Source organism: Prunus mume, linkage group LG2, assembly GCF_029339155.1.
Source record: "Prunus mume cultivar Tortuosa linkage group LG2, ASM2933915v1, whole genome shotgun sequence".
Lineage (NCBI taxonomy): Eukaryota > Viridiplantae > Streptophyta > Magnoliopsida > Rosales > Rosaceae > Prunus > Prunus mume.
Genome location: NC_142699.1, coordinates 36,133,044 through 36,152,711, shown reverse-complemented (window position 1 = coordinate 36,152,711; position 19,668 = coordinate 36,133,044). Strand labels below are relative to the sequence as shown.

Sequence of the window (19,668 nt, the reverse complement as noted above, 5' to 3'; positions counted from 1 at the left end):
CTTTTCTGAATAAAAAACGAAAACATTCCTGAGAAAATTCTTATTCAAATTCATCAACTTCAGAAAAGAAAAAAGAGCATCACCTGAACTAATATACAGGACTCAGACCAAACAACTCGTGAAGCACAAGTGCATAAGCATCTGATGATTATAGACAAATTCAGAGTTTACCAGCCATGCGTTTCGCAATCAAAGAACGCATCCACCTGATCAATTTTATATTCCATCGTCAGATTGCACAACTCAAGTGGACATACTGGGAACGAAAGTACACTTTTCCTTCCAGTGGGGGTGAAGAAACAATTAACGGAAAATGTAGTCATGGGACGACCAAGATCGCGGTAATTAAACAAAGATACCAGACAGTCCTGTGGTACACTGGACCGTATTATGAAGTCAATTACAAATTTCTCCAGCAAGGGTGCACTATCTATAGTAGCCAGCCATACCTTGCTCCAAGGGCAAAATGTACAAAGCAGTCTCAGCTCCTGCTTTAAGCAATCACCCAGTCTCAGCTCCTGCTTTAAGCAATCACTATTAGTCACTGGTGCACCGGCATTTACATGTGATTGTGCCACTTCTTCCACCGCCTGACCCACTTCTTGGGCAAACTATAGCAGAAAAAGGTACCGCTTCCTTTCAAGGATAATCAACTAGACCACATCATGCCAAGTACCTAAACAAATTGGGGTTATCTTTGTCCCTTTCTAAGTAGTCTCTTGTGATTAGATCTTCAATCCGCTTTTTTATTGCTTTGAAGTCAGGCTGAAAGAAGGAGAGGGAGAGTGAAATAAACACCACTGGTTTAGAACCAAGAAAAAAGATCTCAATATCTTATAAGAGCAGAAAAATAAGTACTACACAAACCTTGAACATGCGACCAAGCTGCTCTACACACTCCATAACCAACTGCTGATGACCCAAAACTTTACGGCTCTTCATGATACGCACAATTGAGGCATCAATGGCATACCGCCTGTCCTTGTCAACATCTTCAATTACTTTCTTCTTCTCGTCCACAGGTGGGAGGGGAATCTGCATGGTGAACACAGTGATAACTCATCACTCACATAAACCACAAAATTAGAAGACAAGAAAAGAACACAAGACAGTGAAAAGATCCAAGTACCTTGATCCTCCTCATTTTGTCAGTAAACTTAGAGTTGAACTCAAAGTAATCAGTAGGAGAGAGAGTTTTTGTATTTGGTTCCTTGTTAAGGATCTTATACTTGGCACATGACAAGGAATGGAGCAGTCTAACAACATCGTCATCAGTCAAGTTTAATTGAGTCATGATCTCTGAATAACTCAATCTATCTGAGGTATTGAATAGCAGCAGGGCTGATGCCTAAAGTAAGATTAAGAGAAATCAGTCTTAGAAAATATAGAAATCTCTACTAGAAACTGTATCTCAGAACCCGAAAAAAAAACATGAAAAATAGATCTATGGATTAGGAAAGTTGGAATAAAATGTTGAACACATCACCTGATAAGTTGTCACAATAAGCTCTATGGTTTTGGGTTCAAATTTTCCACTGATGTTACAAGTACCCAGTGAATACATCCATGTAAGCTTTCTGTGCTTTGTCTTTGTTTGATAGAATTCCCTGAAAACTTCAACGCACTTAACCTAAAGCAAGGATGATCCATGAGAAGTAGCAACATCATCAGATACTTAACCCAGCAGATATAAATTTTATTAGGAAAAAATATTCAAATTTTCTCAGTAGAATCTGTGTACCATCTCTGCGGGAAGGTTGAGGTCAAAAGACTTGTAGCTTGGCCAGAAGCCAGTGGTCAACACAGTAACTGTCAAATCAATACCAGGATTAGCCTGTGGATTACTGTTCAGATAATCCTCAAAGCTGGCTTGATTCTCCTTAGCCAATGTCAAATCTGTAACCTGCAAACAAAACAACCAATTTTTCTTTCTTTGGTCAGATCCCCAGTAGCAACCCAGAAATACATGAACAGAACATTCAAAACAACATTTCTCGAAGGATTAGTAAATGCAACTGACCATCCCCTCCATCTTTGAGGTAAATTGACCGCCACATTGTTGCTTCAGTTTTGTCAAGATACATCTCTCATGGTCATCATTAGCACTCTTGTCAAACAGAAGACGCCGAGCAAGCTTTTTCCTGCCATCAATTAAACATCTAAAGTTAATCTAATGTTTTCTAGTTTCAAACTTAATGTAACCATCTAAGACCTCCCCAAAATATATTTGATTGAAATGAAGCAATTTGAAAAATAGAAGTGATACCTATAGAATTCAGCGAATAGGTCTTTGTCACTAATATACGCCAGCAGCTTCACTACCTGTAGTTTGATTGGCATTTATTAATGAATATTGTTTATCCAAAATAAAATAATAAAATAATATTTCTACGTAACATAAATAAATGTAATGGCACATCAAGAGTCCAGACCTTCTCAAGTGTCTCCTCAATGGCTTCATCACTCAATTTCTCACTCCCGCCTTTCTTAAGGATGTTATCACAAAAAGTGGCAAGTAGTTCCGCACTTGAGCTTCCAGCAACACCCTTGTTGCAAAAGATCTCAAAAGCCTCCTTGAGGGCCTACAGATTGACAAAAAAAAAAAAAAATACCGTCAGATATGCACAAGTAGTCAGTAGAGACAATAAGAACATTAATACCTTGTTAAAATACAAACCTTGTGGAAAAGAGTATGGTTTTGGAAACAATCATTGACATATGCTAGATACTTGTCATGAAGCTCAATCACTTTTCTAACGAAAACCTGAAAAGTACAAACATGTTAGCTTTCACTCAAGCAAATCAAAAGTTCTAGATGTGCAATGTTCATGAAATTACCTGTTCCTGCAAACCAACCACGTCCTTTTTCTCCGCCTGTGGGGGGAACAAGAAGTCAGCATTCAAGTACACTTAACTGTCGATTACCGTGACATACGCAAATAATCTGTACCAAATGAAGCTTAGGGCACAAACCTTCTTGTTGCTTGCTGCATCTTCCGCCTGTTTGACTAAGGCTGTTCCTTCAGCAGTAACATGCTGCATCATGGCACGCCATGTAATGTTTAGAAAATGAAATATATATATATATATATATATATATCACACCAGATAACCCAGAAAAAAACAAAGGAAAGTGCTAACCTGCTTAAATATACTTGAAACTGGATCCAAGCCTCGAGGTATCTTAGAAAATAGCCTGAACATTCTAGACAAATCATCCACCTAAAACGGACATAAGAAAAATGATAAGAAGAAAGCAACATTTGTCTGTTTTTTCTGATTTTCTTCGATCTAATCAACAAATGCGTAAAATTAACAGACTCAGAGAGTACCTTGTCATCTCGCAGCAATGCATGGCATCCAGAGTGCTCTTTCTCAAGTAGTTGGGTTGCATACACAGACAACAGCTCATGTTGAACTTTCTACATTAAGAAAATAATAACAATATTAACAGCCAGTATTCATATTCTACAGATAACTGTATTCCAACTCACCTAGAATTACAATTTCCAAAAGACTAGATATACGTACAAGGTGAATTTAAAGAAATAATAAAGTACAAACCTCAAGCAGCTTCGGCTCACTACTAGAATGCAAGTAATGAGCAACTCTATCTTTCTCCCGCCTTAAACATTCTTCGGCCTGAAATTTCGAAAGAACAAAGTCCATTGGTGATAATTTCATATAGACGCATATACATTTTAACCTGATAAAACAAGCATAATGAAGTTTACTTTCAGCATATAATCTGGACAAGAATCTTCTAGGATCCAGTTGGAAGCTTTCCGCGAATAATAAGCAGCAGTGTCTTTAAGCATGTCTGCTTCGAAGTCATTTTCATAGTGATCCATATGTCCCATTCCAATCTCAACAAATATATCCAGAACATTCTTCAATAGAGCTCGATCAATCTGCTCTCCTTCACGTTCTTGATCAATCTGATTTGAAAAAATATGGTCAATTATATTTATTCCACAACTTCACTAGTAGGACATGCAGCTCTGGTAAAACTGAAACCGTACCAGAGATATTACAGCATCTCTTACTTTCGCATTTAATTCTTGGTAGACCTGAAAACCACAATCATATGTCCATCATATTACAATCAAATACACAACAAAACCTCATCAAGCTGTGAAAGGATCAGATTGGAGGACATCTTTCATTCAAATTTTACTAAAATTAGGTTAGGGATGAGGGAGGAGAACAGATAGTAGAGAAAAGAAAGTATCAACATGGGAGTATCAAAATGGGTATATGGAAGTCAGTTTGGGCTATGGTTCAAGAGGCAATCCAAAGAATACAACAAAGAACATGATTTAAGATGAGTAAGGGTTCCAACATGACTTACCAGATCTCGGAAGCAAGTAAGTCCAACTTCATTTAGGGGAGGAAGCGACCTTCGAGCTATAAAGTAGCGATCAAGATAATGAAAGAAACGAGAGAGCCACCTAACCATGATTTTATGGTTTGTCCACCTCTTCACAAGCTCTCTCAACATGAACTCATCATGCTTCTCTCTCAAAGATGGCAACACCTAAGCATATAACATTAAATTATATTAGAAATAGGCATCACGACGAGCATCCGTAAGTGAAAAGAAGGAAAAAAACTATTGTCCAATATCTCAAACACTAGGGGTTGGGGAAGGCAGACATTAGCCCTTACTACACATATCACATTGAATATCATATCAATATAAATTTAATTCTAAAAGTTCTAGGACAGGAGATTACAGAATCTCAATCTGAGGCTTAAAAAGGGTTAAGAGTTGGGAATTGAACAAAACAAAAATGCAATCTGAGGCCTAAACCCTAAGAAAACAGAGCTCGTGACAGTGTAAACAATGCAACCTATATTACACAGTAGGAAGAGTTGGGAATTGAACAAAACAAAAATAGCTAAAAGCTTCCTCACTGTCGAAGTAATGTACTCTTCAAAAGACTCCTTATACTTGTCATAGAGCTGTTGTGAATAGTCATGTGGTGGCTTTTGAGTGCACATATTGTATATGGTTCTGCAAATAAAATAAAGACAACAAAAACACAATCAGCAATATTAATCTTTGAAGCATACAGAACCAACAAAAATGACAATGAGTACCACAACAAAAACAACAAAATCGATAAAAGATTACGTGTAGAGCATCATGTAGTCCTCTGAGCTGAACTGCGGCTCAGGCAATCCTTCTAAAATGTTCTTCAGCTTTGTGATCCCCTTCTGCATAAACTCCCATCCTTGTTCTAAATCGATTGTCTTACGCTCGTTCATCGTCATTTTCCCACACTCGAATTCTCAACCGCAATACGAAAATCTGCAAGACTCAATCACCGAATTGTCAGAGACTGAGACAAAGTCAACTTTCCCAATACATAAATCAAAGACATACAATAATCCCTAAATCGACTAGTTCAATCAACTTCCCCTCTAATTTGAAGCTGGAGAACCATAAACCCTAAATGCTCTGTTTGGCAGCCAATAAAACACAGGAGAGATTTCAAAAACAGTGATTTCCCACGATTTCTCAACAATCAAACAAAGCTCAAGACTCTAAACCTCCCGAATCGAACTCCAAAATCAAAATTGATAAATTAAAAAAAACAGCCCCAATCAATGCTGACAAGCTCAAGTTCACAATTAACAGTAAGTTGAAGGAAATCATATAAATGAATTCATGATCAGAATAAATATCAAGAATCACGATATACACAAGTATGTAGACGGATTCACCTGAGTTAGGAAGCGAAGAAACTCTAATCGGAGGAGACAGAGAGCGGGAGCAGAGGGCTAGAAGAGGAGGGTGAACGAAGACGACGAAGTCCGATAGAGCATTGATGAGAAAAGGGGAAAATGGGTGACAAAAGAGTTTGGGTAATTAGCGGTGTAAAGTGATCTCAGATGCGGAGCTCTTTCGGTTTCGGATCCACTGCCTCTACTTCTGCAATCGCGTTTTTTTTTTTTTTTGTTTTAAATTCGCTTTTTCTTCTTTTCCTTTTTTTGTTTGTTTGTTTTTTTTTTGGTTTTGCCAGTTCTTCTTTGCCTTTTTTAATAAATGTTTTTTTTTTCTTTCGGGCTCCTCTCAGACTTATTGTTTGTGGCAGTAGGATAAGGGGATCGTGATAAAGTTTGGTGGCTCATCATCTATTTTTTGGGGTGAAAATTTCGACAAGAAGAAAATGGATAAAACCAGTAAAAACTAAAAATCACTCTGTTAAAATAAGAAATAAATGAGAAGAACTTATTTCCATCCCAAACTAGGAGCACACGAAACTCTAGCCCAAGTATCCAAACTCAAAGAGAAGAAATATACTAAAGAAAATTGCCCAAATCAAACACAAAAATTAAGGGCTCGTTTGATAACTATTTCAATTTTAGTTTTTAGTTTTCATTTTTTATGCTAGAGTATAGAGGAAAATAAGAGTGAGAATGGAAGTGAGGATGAGATTGAGAGAGAGGATGAGAGAGAGGAGTAAGAAAAGTGAAAACAAAAACTTGAAAGTGAAAACAATTTCAAATAGATTTCAATTTTTTGTTTTAACTTTTGTTACTTCTCTCTCTCATCCTCTCCTATCATGTTCTCTCTCAATCCCATCTCCACTCTCATTCTCACTTCCATTCTCCCTCTTTTTTTTTCTATACTTTAGCACAAAAAATGAAAATGAAACTAAAACTGAAATGGTTATCAAACGGGCCCTAAATCTATTAAAATGGCTCAAGCTCGAGTTTCCATCAAGATAAGATTACTTAAAACTTAGTTTGATAGAGCATAAAATAAAAATAAATAAAAATAAAAATAAAAATAAAATATAACACAAGTGCACAAATACTCCAAGTCGAGGTGACATAATAAACATAAAAATGTCCTCATTTTCTCTAGGTGCTCAATCAACATCACTATCGCCAATAAAAACAAAGCCTCCAAATGAAAACTTCCAAGCACTTGAAATGGAAGATTTATGTTCAGCAAAACATGTGAGAATTGGCTCTAAGTGGTTTGGTAAAGTGGCTAGGGGTGCAAAAACTACCTTCATTTTTCCACGACTACAATATGCATTCAGGGTATTTAATTATTTATTTAGTCAAGGCTTCGATGTGGGACTTTATATTCTTCAACACGCCCCTTCACGAGACACCACTACATAGTAGGCCACAAGTGGAGCCAAGTCAACATCAGAGTCAATCATTTAACCCCAATACATGAACACCACATATTGAGTAAGGGCCAGCATGCGAACACCACATGTTGGGTAAGAAGTAAAGGTAAAGGCCAAATAATCTAGGCCGAGTCAATCAACCCACTCTCATACCTTGTTAAGTTTCAGATAGACGAGCCAACGGCCTAATACTGGCAAACTTTAACCTCAACTTTAGATTATGCCCCCATAGTACTAATCAAATACATCTAACTTTTCTACCTATCTAGAATTAACAACGCTCATAGTAAACAATAAGTCCATAATATTGATATCAAGCAGCTAGTTCGCAGCTTGAACCATTCTTAAGTAACAATAATATATAGCTATTCTAGCAGAGCCAACACACTCGCTAAACACCTTTGCATATATATTATTCCTCTACATCAATCCTTTGAATCTAGTTTCTCTAGCAATAATTCCATTGAAAAATACCGACTCCTTTTGCCACACAAACTATCAATATCTATGCTCTTTCTGATCTCCAACTTCTTTTTTATATCACTAACCCAATTGTCATCCATCTTCACAAAATCTTATTCCAATATTTTTTTTTTTGTTGTAGAGACAATATTCTTTCCCAAATCTTTACCTTCCACATTAATTTTGTATTTTTCTAAATATAAAGGCTGGATAGTAGACAGGGACAGTAGGAATCTCGTTAATCCATTCATAAGTGTCACTAATTAGATGACGAGGCATTTGGCTACCTTAAGAGAGTCATAGTTACTCATGTCGTTTACCCGCGCTTGGTTGAGTTTCTTCACTTTGACATTCAGAGTGCTGGACTGAAATCACATTGTTTTAGCATCATTTGTAGTAGTTTTGAGGCGGCTGTTCAACGCCTGGAAAGGCCCCAAAGGAATGCTCTCGGTTTGTCCCCTGGCAAGCACGCGATAGCCCGCATAAGCAGCTTGAGTAGTCCACCGATAGCCCATGGATTCAGGACTAGAACCTTCGTGCCTAGCCCACAGAGCCAAAACTTTTCCTAGGTTACAGATCCATTTTGCCGACTTCCCTTACCTACATTGTTCAATCGACAGAGGCTATTTACCTTGGAGACCTGATGTGATTATGAATACGACCGAGCGTGAATGGTACTCGGTCGACGTCTCCGAACTCCTTAACGTTGTTGTCAACCATCATGTCCCGGTTTAAGAATTTTAACCCGATTTTCTTTCGAAGTTCGTATGAGACACGCTATTAGATGGGCTTCCTTCGTCTCTTAGGATCTACTAACCCATGTGCAAGTGCCGTTCACATTGAACCTTTCCTCTCTTCGGCCTTCAAAGTTCTCATTTAAATATTTGCTACTACCACCAAGATCTACACCGACGGCCGCTCCACCCAGGCTAGCACCCCATTTTTTGCAACAACCGCCACGCCCTCTTACTCATCCGGGATTGGCACTTGCCCCGACTACCCGATATAGGTCGCGCGCTCACTCCCAACCATCTAATGTACAGGGGTGGCTATATTAACATTGTCAAATGATTTGTGAGCCGAACCAAATTTGTAGTAAAAAATTAATTGAAGCCCATATGGATTGCAATCGACAATGGCTAATACTGGAGGTCTTAAGTCATAATAAAGTTTTTTCAAGAATACCTTGGTAGCTCTGTCACTACATCCTTTGTCAGACACCATAATGCCTTTAGCATTCTTATGAAACACTGTATTCTTCTCAACCAATAAGATGAATGATGTCTCATAGTTGTTACAATTAGTACAGACTATACAATGACAAGATGGGATCTCCTGGGCACTCGTAAAACAATCATGAGGAGTATCATCGCACGCGAAGTTAAATGGACCAATAACCTTACATGTTAAGTCGGAAATGACCCTAAGACTAGGCCTTATGGAGCTCAGCATGCAACATACGTCATCAAGTACTCCATATGTATCGTACTCACTCTTAAATTGGTTAGTATCAATATAATAAATTTCACAGTCCTTTATATATCTTTGTTTACCAATGAAGCATTTGTAATAGATGGTCAACAAAAAGAAAAGGGTAGACATACATATATCTGAATTTGTACCAGAGGAGAAACGTCTTGTATCATGTTTGGTTAGCAACCTACAGCCTAAGTGATGCTTAAAGACCGTGTAACTCTTACTTCTAGTAGGCATATTGGACTTGAAGTTTTTTTTTTTGGAAGGAATGAACGGCATAGTTGATTGTTTTTTTATAAAAAGATTCAATCTTCATCGAGAAGAATGGACACCTCAACATATACTTATTTTTCTTGTATTAAAAAAGGTGGGAGAGTTGCAAAATCCGACTCATCATCCTTAATGTTCTTCTTGATGAGTTCAAGATCAATGTTATGTTGCACCTCTAGTTCATTTGATATATCTTCTTGAAAATAATCTTGAACCATAGAGTGAAGGGATAGACGTAATTTCTTGTTGCAAATCGTTTGCAACCTCAATACACAACTATAGTAAACAAATCGTTTGTAACCTCAATACCTTTCATTTGCTAAAATGTAGAACATAAACACACTAACCCATGAAAGCTTCTTAAACTACAAATGCTCATACAAATTTTAACTCATCTAACGTTATCCTACTCAACAAATCATTGTCCAAACAAAAACAAAATGAGTATCTTGACAAAGAAATCATTCAAAATTGAAACAACCCAAAAAAGAGAAGAAAAGAAAAGAATACAGAAAATAGCAAAGAAGAAACCCAATTTTAGAAATTGCAAGTGAAGAGCCAAACTCATAAACCCAATCAATATCCAGATTCAATTTTCTCCAAATTTATAAAACAAGAATAACAAAATGAGTTATTCTACATATATACAACCACAACTAGTTGATTGATCAAACTTTCGAGTGGTTAACCAAAAGAGCAAAACTTTTACATGTGGAAATTGAAAAGATAAGAACTCTAGTTGATGAAAAGAAATTTGGTTCAATGATGAGAGCGACAGAAGACACAAGCTTCAAATTAGAGCATGGCCTTCAGACTTGAGATTCAAAAAATGGATGACTTAAAAAAAAAAAAACGTAATTCCAACACCAACCTCCGCCCTATATATATACATTCAAGCACCACCACTTCTCCAACACCTCCATTGACGACTTTAATTGTTAACTATCGCAGATCATCACAAAATGGAGAAAGTGCTTGTGGGCAAAGTGCTTCTGACGATGATGATCGTCTGTGTGGTGGGCAGCGCTTCTGCGCAAAGTGCTTCTAACGTGAGAGCCACGTACAACCTGTACAATCCTCAGAATATCAACTGGGACTTGCGTACTGCGAGTGTCTACTGCGCAACATGGGATGCTGATAAGCCATTGTCATGGCGCAGCAAATATGGATGGACTGCCTTCTGCGGACCCGTTGGCCCTACCGGACAAGATTCTTGTGGGAAGTGCTTACTGGTAATTAATCATTAGTACTAATTAGTTTTGTTGATCATCTTCTAATTATCTTTCAGTAAACATAATTAATTAGTACATACATTAATTTCTGCAATTTATATTTGTTAATCGAGGTATATTTATATATGTAAAATTGATATTATATGCAGGTGACGAACACGGCCACAGGAGCGAAAGTGACAGTGAGGATTGTGGATCAGTGCAGCAATGGAGGGTTAGATTTGGACGTGAATGTGTTTAACCAGATAGACACAAATGGACAAGGCAATGCCCAAGGCCACCTTACTGTCAACTACGACTTTGTTGACTGTGGCGACTAAACCTTAAACTTTAAGCTCTAAACCTTCAACCAATAAATAAGTTTCAATGTTGTAGATGAAATAAGTTCAAAGTGGGATCGCTTCTTGGATTAATAGGGTATGTGAATGTGATATTGATGCCGACCTGGTCGGCATTAGTGTTGGGGCCACGCTTGATCGAGCTCAATCTAATTGGATCGTATAATTAATTTATGATTAACACATGTATATAGTTTGATGTTCTCTGCAAAATTAATTATGTGTTTATGGACCATGTCAACATACCTTCCTGATGATGTAGATTAATCTCTGGGGTTTTTTTTTTTTAATTTTAGGTCCGTTTGGTTCATAGGACAGAAGACTTGGGGATGAAAAATCAATTGTTTTCTCATATTTATCTAGAGGCATGGGATTTCGTTGTCTAGCCCATAAGAAAGTAAGAAAGTGAAGCCCTTCTCCCAACGTGGGTTTTGTTTTCCCTCCTTATGAGAAAGTTTGGGAAAATGAACCAACATTAAATACATATTTTTTATGACCATTTTGTACAATTTAGAATTACAATATATCATTAAATGTATTTTATTTTATTTTATATGGATATAATTGAAAATTTATACAAACTTTGTTTTCCATTCCTACTCAAAACAAACCTGGGAAAGGAAATAAAGTGATATCTCTCAGCTACTTTTCCAACATCACCAAACGTGAGAAATGAATCTTTCATTTCTCAACCCTTGGAAAATTACATGGGAAGTAATTTCCCCTCAAATCCGTTCCGTGAATCAAACGAAGCCTTATAATAAGATTCCTTTACATTCAAACAATTAATGGATGTTGAGAGGATAGTCTAAACTAGAGGGGTGAGAAATTTCTCACACATACACGACTATGACGACATAGAGATTCAAACTTAAGACCTCTAGTATGTAAGTCAATATCATTTTTCATTGAGCTAAACTCCGTTACAAAAGTTAATTAATTTAAAACAAGGTGTACGTCTCGTCGGATCAATGTTTGCAAATATACCAGCCTCCCTCCGCATTAATATTTAGAGCACTTTATACGTGCTTCACCAATAAGCTCAGGAGCATGTACGTTTAAATAATAATTATAAGTTTGTGGAATGCGGAATGTGGATGCATAATTTTATTTATTTATAATGTCAATGCATAGTAATAATAATTCATGTGGATTGCGTGGATAATATTCAAACCAAATCTTTAAGCACCTAATCTTTTGAAAAGTTGTATTATGTACGGAAATTGAATTAATTAATGATCATGCAACATAGGTTTTACTGAAGTTTACATCATCCCATGCGACAGCATATTTATGGCTTTAATTACTACTTTTCATATTTGTTTTATTTTTCATGTTGATGGGAGACGCATACAAAGCCAAAGGCAAACTTGGCAATGGGATGTAATGTAGAAATGGACAGTGTAGCTACTTAGAATTAGTTGGTAGTTTTTATAATAATAAAAATTACTAAAATGATTATAAGTCCCAATGGCAACAAAATATCGATACAGTGGCAGTTCCAGGACTTGAATGCCAACTGGGTAAAACTTACATACTAAACTTGACAATACGAGTGAATTTCATTAATAAACATAAAAAGATACACCTAGTTATGGTACGTTATGCGCTTTATTCTCAAATGCATTTCTATTTATAAATAAAAGTTTAACAAATACAAAAACTAAAACTAGACAACGTAATTATGGATCACGCTAAAAAAAAAAACTAATTCTGATAATATCATCAATGTATTTAACCAAACATCTCAACAATACCAACAACAAATCAAAGGAGATCTCAACAAAATTCCTAAAATCAAAGTCCTAATTACTTTCAACAAAATCCCCTAATTATAATTTATTCTTAATTAAACCTAGAATACTCAATTTCAAATTAAAGATGCATAAGATAAGTAGAAAGGAGATAATGAGAAGAAAATTGTTGACAAGGGGAGAGAAAAACAAGAAAATAGGAAGAAGAATAAAATAACTGCGGAGAAAAACAGAAGAAGAGAAGTAGATGTAGACGCAGATAAAGAGGAGAGAAGCTGCCCAGTCTGTCCTTAACGTAGAAACAAAAAATAGTTAGAATGGCTTAAATCTGTAATCGCATCTGCTTTCCCTTCCTCGTAAATATGATGAAAAGGAGATGCACTCGAATCGACAAGCAATCTTTTGGGTATAATTGGAGTTGCATATGTATATATTTACAGTATTTTATAACAATGGCTCCATTTCATAATAAAGAAGATACACTCAGATTCCTCATCGGCTGATGAGTGGGGAAGTAAGTATTTTACTTAAGATCCAGTCAGCTTTATATGCTCCCTGGTTTTATGGCTCCCTTTATGGCTCCTTATCATGTAAGTACGAGTTTATACGTTTCTGTTAATAACAATGTGATATATGTGCACAAGTTTTTCTTTTTGAGTTTTTGATGAATTATTTTTGCATATATCAAACTGTGATTTGCAAAAAGAATAAGTATCTCCTTACAGGAAAAGAAGCAATCAATATATATCCAAATATTATTGTCTAAAAGCTTGTCTCAAACTCAATTTCGGTTTATTGGGTAACTGCAAGTTACAAGTTTTTCTTATTATTATTTAAATGTGAATAAAGAAAAAAGGTTGTCCTTTTGTGAAACCGACTAATCTTGGTGACATTTTCACTTGTCCTGTTTTTAAGGTGATGAGGATGATTATGCGGATAAACATTGCCAACCCAAAACCCTTTTTATCCACTGATTGAGATTTTTAAACTACATCCTCTTTTGTACTAATATATCTTTGACTGTTTTTTTATTGATAAGGTGGATAATATACTACACATTCGTGAACCGAGAATCTTTTCTGATAAAACAATTACTCCAAACTACTACAGTAATAAGTCCTTTGCTATCGTAGGCATGTTTAACTCTATTGCCACACTTCATATTATTAATTAATATGTTCTTTAAGTGGCACTTAAATCAATTTATACGATGACAACTTGAGTGTTAGGTGGAAATAACCTTAATTAAACAAAGTAAGACCTCACAGACTGCAAATACTCTAAATTAAATTAATCATAGGATGTTCAACAGAAAGAACAACAACAACAACAAAAACAAAAAAACAAAAATCCTAGGATGAATTGAAGATGTACTGAGAATCTTAAGAATACATCCTTTGATGGTGTCCTTTCTCCTTGAATTGAAGATGTACTGAGAATATTCTCCACATTTTGTAGTTCAATAGTAAATATTCACATTGAAGTGAAAAGCTAGTTGGAATATTAATTCAAGGCATAATTGTCTCTACGTTTTCAAAAGTCATCATTTTGGTCATCTATTTTCAAAATGGATCAATGTCGTTTTCTATATTTTATTTTGTCCCCAACACCAATAGTGTTCATGTTGTCTAATTCTGTCAAACTTTGCGTTGCTTTTAGGTTGCAATTTTGTCAAACCATCCCCACCACCAATGAGTTGGTGACATCTATATGAATCTTAAAAAAAAAATACTAAAAAGAAAGAAATTAGAAATCCACAAAACATTTGAGGTTTATTAATTCATTTAATTTATTTATCTTTTATATTTATTGATCCACATGGCGCAATACGAGTGAATCTTTACGGGCCCATTAATGGAGGATTCGCTGGATATACTAACAAAGGTATAAAAGTGATAAGAATATAAAATTTTAGATACAAAGTTGACACGAAATAACTTAATGTAACAAAATCTAAATCTCGTGAAACTTACAGGTGATAAAGTGAAATTTATCCTGCATTTTTATAACGCACCTTTTCATAATTAGCACTTTAAAAGTTGGGCCAAACCACTAGTCTGTATAGCTTATTAACGAGTCTAAACTTAAACACTTCTTCGTACTAAAACTTGAAGCCCATTCTCAGTTTCAGGTTTGCTCCTTTTGAGGTGGGATTTGGTGTCAAGTTTTGTTTCTTTGTCCATGGATGTATGTAAGCTGTTTCGGCTTATTCTACCACTCAATGTTCTTTGCGTGTTCTGAACTGTTCCTTGAGAATGATGGGATCGTGTTGGAGTTCTCAGAGGGAAGTCGAAGGTTTTTTTTGTGTGTAAGTTGTTGTTTTGCATTATTTTGTTCTCTGTTGAGTTAATTCATTTATCATGAAGTTTGAAACTCGGAATGATGTTGGTGTAATTAGTTGAGATTATGTTGGTTTTGCTATCTGAGATCAATGTGCTTAATGTATTTTGAGATGTTTGTCTGAAAGTATTGGTTTTGACAGTGATGCTGCTTAGAGTTTAGTCTGGGTTCGAAAACAAATTCAGGGGTTGATTATTTTGTTATGAATTTGCTGCCTCGTGCTATTTGCATATGTATCTTCTGGGGTGTTGCTTGCTTTATAGATGGGGTACGTAGTGCTATACTTTTTGTTTTGCATTTAATACGCATGAAACTTAGTTAATTGGTACTTCCAGTTGCTTTTGTAGAAACTTCATCCTCTTCCTCTCTGTGATTAGTGGTTGACTAGGATTGATTGTTGTCAGTTGCAGGGTTTCAATGTGTATTACTATTTGCTAGGATAAGAATCAATACTTTGCCTGGTATGTTTTAGATGAGCCCGTAATAGTAGTAGCTCAAAGGCATTTGGATTGCTTCATTTTCGATAGACTGAAACTAGGTGGGTGTGACTGAACCATTGAAAGGAAAGGTATCAGAAAATTGTAGAATTGTCTTTGATTTTTTCTTGGTGCTTGATTAATGAAGAACTAACACTTTTCATAGTAAGATGGAAGAGAAAGTGTTCATGGTTTTTTTTCACTTTAGCATGCATTCTCATGTTTTATTTGTCCTTTTTGTTTGGCTACTGTCTTGGTATAGTGGTGTTAGAACATCGTGCGGATGACACTATAAATTTCAAATTGGGATATGTCATTCTATAATTTTCATTTATTTTTTTGACTTTCATGCCTAATTTATTGTTCATTGAACAGAAGGGGGAAGAGGAAAAGCTAGCTTTTTTATGTTGTCTCAGAAAGCAACTTAATAGTACCATTTCTTTTTTCTCCTCATTTGGCAGATGGGTTCCGTTGAAGAACATCACCATGGCGATTTCAATGAAGTTGAATCTGGTGAGCATTCATTTCCTCCAGAAGCTTCTGATATATGTGATTTCTTTGGTGATTCTGTGGTACTTCCTAGAGTTGGAGATGAGTACCAGGTTGAAGTTCCTCCACTAGAAGCTATATCTTACTTTATAAACAACCTAAGTTATGCAAAAATGGCTGGCCATGGTCCCTATAATTTTCTAATGGGTTGCCCATACCAGTAATGTGGATCAATCAGGAAGTTGAGAGCAAAGAGCATGAATCAGAGGCTTTTGATGTTGTAGTTAATGTATCAAATAAAGATGAGTCTCTAAAATCTGAACATGTCAGAAAAACTCTGGTTGTCTATAACTGACAACTTAAAACCCAATTCTGAGCCAAGAATAGTAAGTCAGATATTGGGACAATATCTGTACTAGTACTTTCCTAAGTTTTCTTTCCTTTTAAAAAGTTCTTGTTCTAATGTCTGAATTTAATACACTTCTGCTGGCCTGTCTTTTTTTTTTTTTTGTAGAGTCAAATTATGTGTAAGTGATTGGTCTTGAATTATGCGTTTCTTAGCTTGAGCAAGAGAGTTTTATTCGTGTGATGACTATTTTGCTCATGAATTTTCTCTAGTAAAACTTGAAGCTCTTTTCATCTGATTTTGCATTACAGGACTTTGGATATTGGTCTGTACAAAGATTTAGTTTTAAGTATATTCAAGGATGGAAGTAGCAATACAAAGCCTGGGCATTACTTATATTTTAACCGATAACTTCTGCTATCGATTCTTGCTTACTCAAATTGAATTTATAGATATCTTTGGTTGCTTGTACTGTACATGTTATGTAAATCCTAGCAAAAATCCTTATCTGTATTGTATAAAAGGACCATATGAGAAAATGAACTAATCCAACATAGAACTTTTCATTTTCTGATGACAAAAGGGAAGTATGTGCAAATATGTGATGCTTGTGGATCCATCATTTCATCTGCCAGTTGCGTCCATCAGATTTTTTATGTTGGCAGATGAGATAGCTTTAATTTGCCACTATGTGAGCAACTTATTATTGGCAAAAGAGAAACAACATAGAAATTGGTTGCTCACGATGAAGCCATTTTATGCAGCTAATCAGGTAATGGGCAGAAGATGTGCCCTGGATTTTGAATTTTTGGTGTTGTAATTTTGTCATTATCGTCATGTGCCCAATTATTTACGAATTGGGTCGGGATGGCAGTCAAGGACCCAAAAGTCGGGCAATCTAAGTCCAAGGACCTTAAAGCTAAAGAGCTGCTGAAGAAATCATTCAATCAGAGTGCACAGGTCTGTGCTGACCTTAAGTGTTGTTACTACTCAGCTGCTTGTACTTGCTTGTGCTAATATGTCATGTTCGCTGTTTTTTAGGCTTTGTTCACTTCTTCCAAGCTCATCAAGAGAGACCATCAAGATCCTGAAGGAAAAACATGACCAAGTGACAAAGATGGAGTTGGAGGCCAGCCTTGTTATTGAGCTTGACCAAGCTGGACAGGATAGGCACAAGGCTACTGCAGCCAAGACACAGCTCCGTCTCATCCAAGAACAACTGGCCATAACGCAAGGATCTTGTTGAGGCGAAAGCCAAGTTCACCAGGTTCAGCTCAGAGCTGGATCATGCTCAGGGAGGGAGAGCGGGCAGCGGTTGAGATGAGTAGAAGCAACTCAAAGTAGAGGCACAGAAGAGTAGGAGCACATCCACGCAATCTTGAACTCAAAGTAGAGGCAAGAAGCGCGGCTACATGATGCATGTAATGCGTGGATGCATGGATCCATGTTATCGTTGTGTTAGTTTGTAAATCATATTTTAACGTCCCAATTTTCTTTTATTTCGTTTGTTAATCCCACTGTTTCTTCTCCAATTTTAATGAAATCCTTCTTGATAAAAATAAAAGAACAATTCAATATAATTTTTCTACACGAAGTTCTTTTTGTTCCTTCGCAGATACGTGGTGTGACCTGCTATGGAGGGAGAAAGAAAAATGCAGGGAGACGAGCATAATGGAAGAAGTGAATGAGTGGCTTCATTGACTAAAGACACTTAGACACCCACACCTACTTTTTCTTTTTTCTTCTTTTCTTGGAAGATATTTGCAGCCCTTTTTTTTTATTTCCTCACTAACGTAAAGTTTTTTCAAATTTAAAAAAATATTAAAAAAAAAAAAAAAAAGAGTTATCCTATCCTTATGATATAATAATTGATCATGTACAACTACAACTATCACTAATTAAATGACAGTTGATCAATGAAAACTGACCGACAGTAATGCAAACGTCATCAAATACATGGAGGATTAGTGTCGCAAGCTTGGCATGTCATTCAATCCGTTCAATAATACTAAACACGCACATATGTGCCAGTGAAGAGTAGATCAATTGGTTGAACTCTTTCATTTCTACTTACAGCATTCGTGATGGTTACTCAATAGTTCATTTCAGTTCAATTTAGTAGTTCAATTTATTGAACTGAACTGTAATTTCATTTGCAGTGGTGTAGTTCAAATAGCTTATAAATTAAAAATTAATGTTGTCCATGTGTCAATAAGAAAGAGGTTGTAGAGTTATTATGGTGGGTTAGCTTATTGAAATGAATTTTATTTCAGAGTTCATTTTATTGACCTCTAAAATGAACTACTGATCCCTGAAATGAAAAATATTAATCTCTGAAATTAACTGAATTTTACCACTGCAAGTCAAAAGTTCAATTTATCGAAATAAAATTGAAATAACCCTCACTATTACGGATGCTCTTATGTGGGCAAAAGTTTAAAACCCCCTTAACACTCGAATATTTGAGTCAACCCCCTCTCCAATCACTTGTATCAAAAAAACAACACATTTATTACACCAACTTTTGATCGTGGATTCCGTCCCCAAAAAAAAAAAACTTTTGATCGTGGATACCAACTGATGTGGAAAATCCAGAATGAGGCTGTAATGAAAACAAAAGAAACTATTGTCACGTCAGTTAATGTCCCAAAGTCTGTGTAATAAGTTGGTGTGTCTAGTATTAATTCTTCTATTGTTATGATAGTTTGTGAATTAGGTTTTTTTTTTTTTTTTTAGGGTTTAATTCCTCTATTGTTATATTTTTCTTGTCTAATGAAATAAATTGAGTAGGCAACAAGTTTCACAGGCGATTACTTAAATTAGAAGGAGAAGAGAGTTGGCTCGGCTGCTGCTGTCTTTCCTCCCCAAAGAAGATAGGTCAACATTATGAAATGATCTCCAAAAATAGAAACAACTCTCTCAAAGCAACTAAGCATGTAATTATGGTTTTTTTTTAAATGAAACTAGACATGAAAGGTTTGAGGGGCGTTTTGCCTTCAGGCAAGCATGAAGGGATTTTTCTTTTTAAAACTGAGTAAAACTACATCTTTGCAAATGGGTAGATCACAGCCGTTTATTTGATCTAACGGTGGATGCTATTTGCAGCAAATAATTGAAGTGATTTTAGCTACTTCTGTGAGATTTTGTCATAAATTATATACGATATTACTTACTTAAAATAATTGAATGTAGCAAAAAGAACATGGAGAACAAAAGAGTATCTCTTACAAAGACAATTTATTACACCATATCTCAAGAATGTCAATTGCATACATTCAAATATGTTCCATCTTACCATTTATATGGATTGATAATTTCATAACATAACATT

The 19,668-nt window shown here is 35.8% G+C and overlaps 2 protein-coding genes and 1 long non-coding RNA gene across 6 annotated transcripts; 2 read left to right on the top strand and 1 right to left on the bottom strand.

Moving 5' to 3' along the window:
- Positions 1–29: 29 nt before the first annotated feature.
- LOC103322993 (cullin-1) lies at positions 30–6,081 on the bottom strand. Its single transcript, XM_008224949.2, has 20 exons — positions 5,731–6,081; positions 5,138–5,314; positions 4,918–5,017; positions 4,352–4,537; positions 4,023–4,070; positions 3,735–3,938; positions 3,565–3,642; positions 3,333–3,422; positions 3,142–3,222; positions 2,974–3,036; positions 2,839–2,874; positions 2,678–2,764; positions 2,433–2,582; positions 2,267–2,322; positions 2,021–2,141; positions 1,742–1,903; positions 1,487–1,630; positions 1,130–1,348; positions 868–1,035; positions 30–765 (listed from the first exon to the last, which is right to left on the bottom strand). The coding sequence occupies exons 2-20, from the start codon at positions 5,275–5,277 to the stop codon at positions 664–666; spliced, it is 2,235 nt and encodes a 744-aa protein (XP_008223171.1). The 5' UTR covers positions 5,278–5,314; positions 5,731–6,081; the 3' UTR covers positions 30–663.
- Positions 6,082–10,263: 4,182 nt separating this feature from the next.
- LOC148920180 (pathogenesis-related protein PR-4) lies at positions 10,264–10,978 on the top strand. Its single transcript, XM_089046347.1, has 2 exons — positions 10,264–10,594; positions 10,744–10,978. Exons 1-2 carry the CDS (start codon positions 10,325–10,327, stop codon positions 10,912–10,914), a joined length of 441 nt encoding a protein of 146 aa, XP_088902473.1. The 5' UTR covers positions 10,264–10,324; the 3' UTR covers positions 10,915–10,978.
- A 3,771-nt stretch (positions 10,979–14,749) lies between these two features.
- Positions 14,750–17,931, top strand: LOC103322990 (uncharacterized). 4 transcript variants are annotated; one of them, XR_016124234.1, is made up of 4 exons: positions 14,750–14,994; positions 15,964–16,015; positions 16,649–17,297; positions 17,379–17,931. It is a non-coding gene; the product is annotated as an uncharacterized LOC103322990 (long non-coding RNA). The 4 variants fall into 4 exon arrangements; XR_016124235.1 differs by having other exon boundaries at positions 14,752–14,994; positions 16,921–17,297; XR_513513.2 differs by having other exon boundaries at positions 14,757–14,994; positions 17,102–17,297.
- The last annotated feature ends 1,737 nt before the right edge of the window (positions 17,932–19,668 follow it).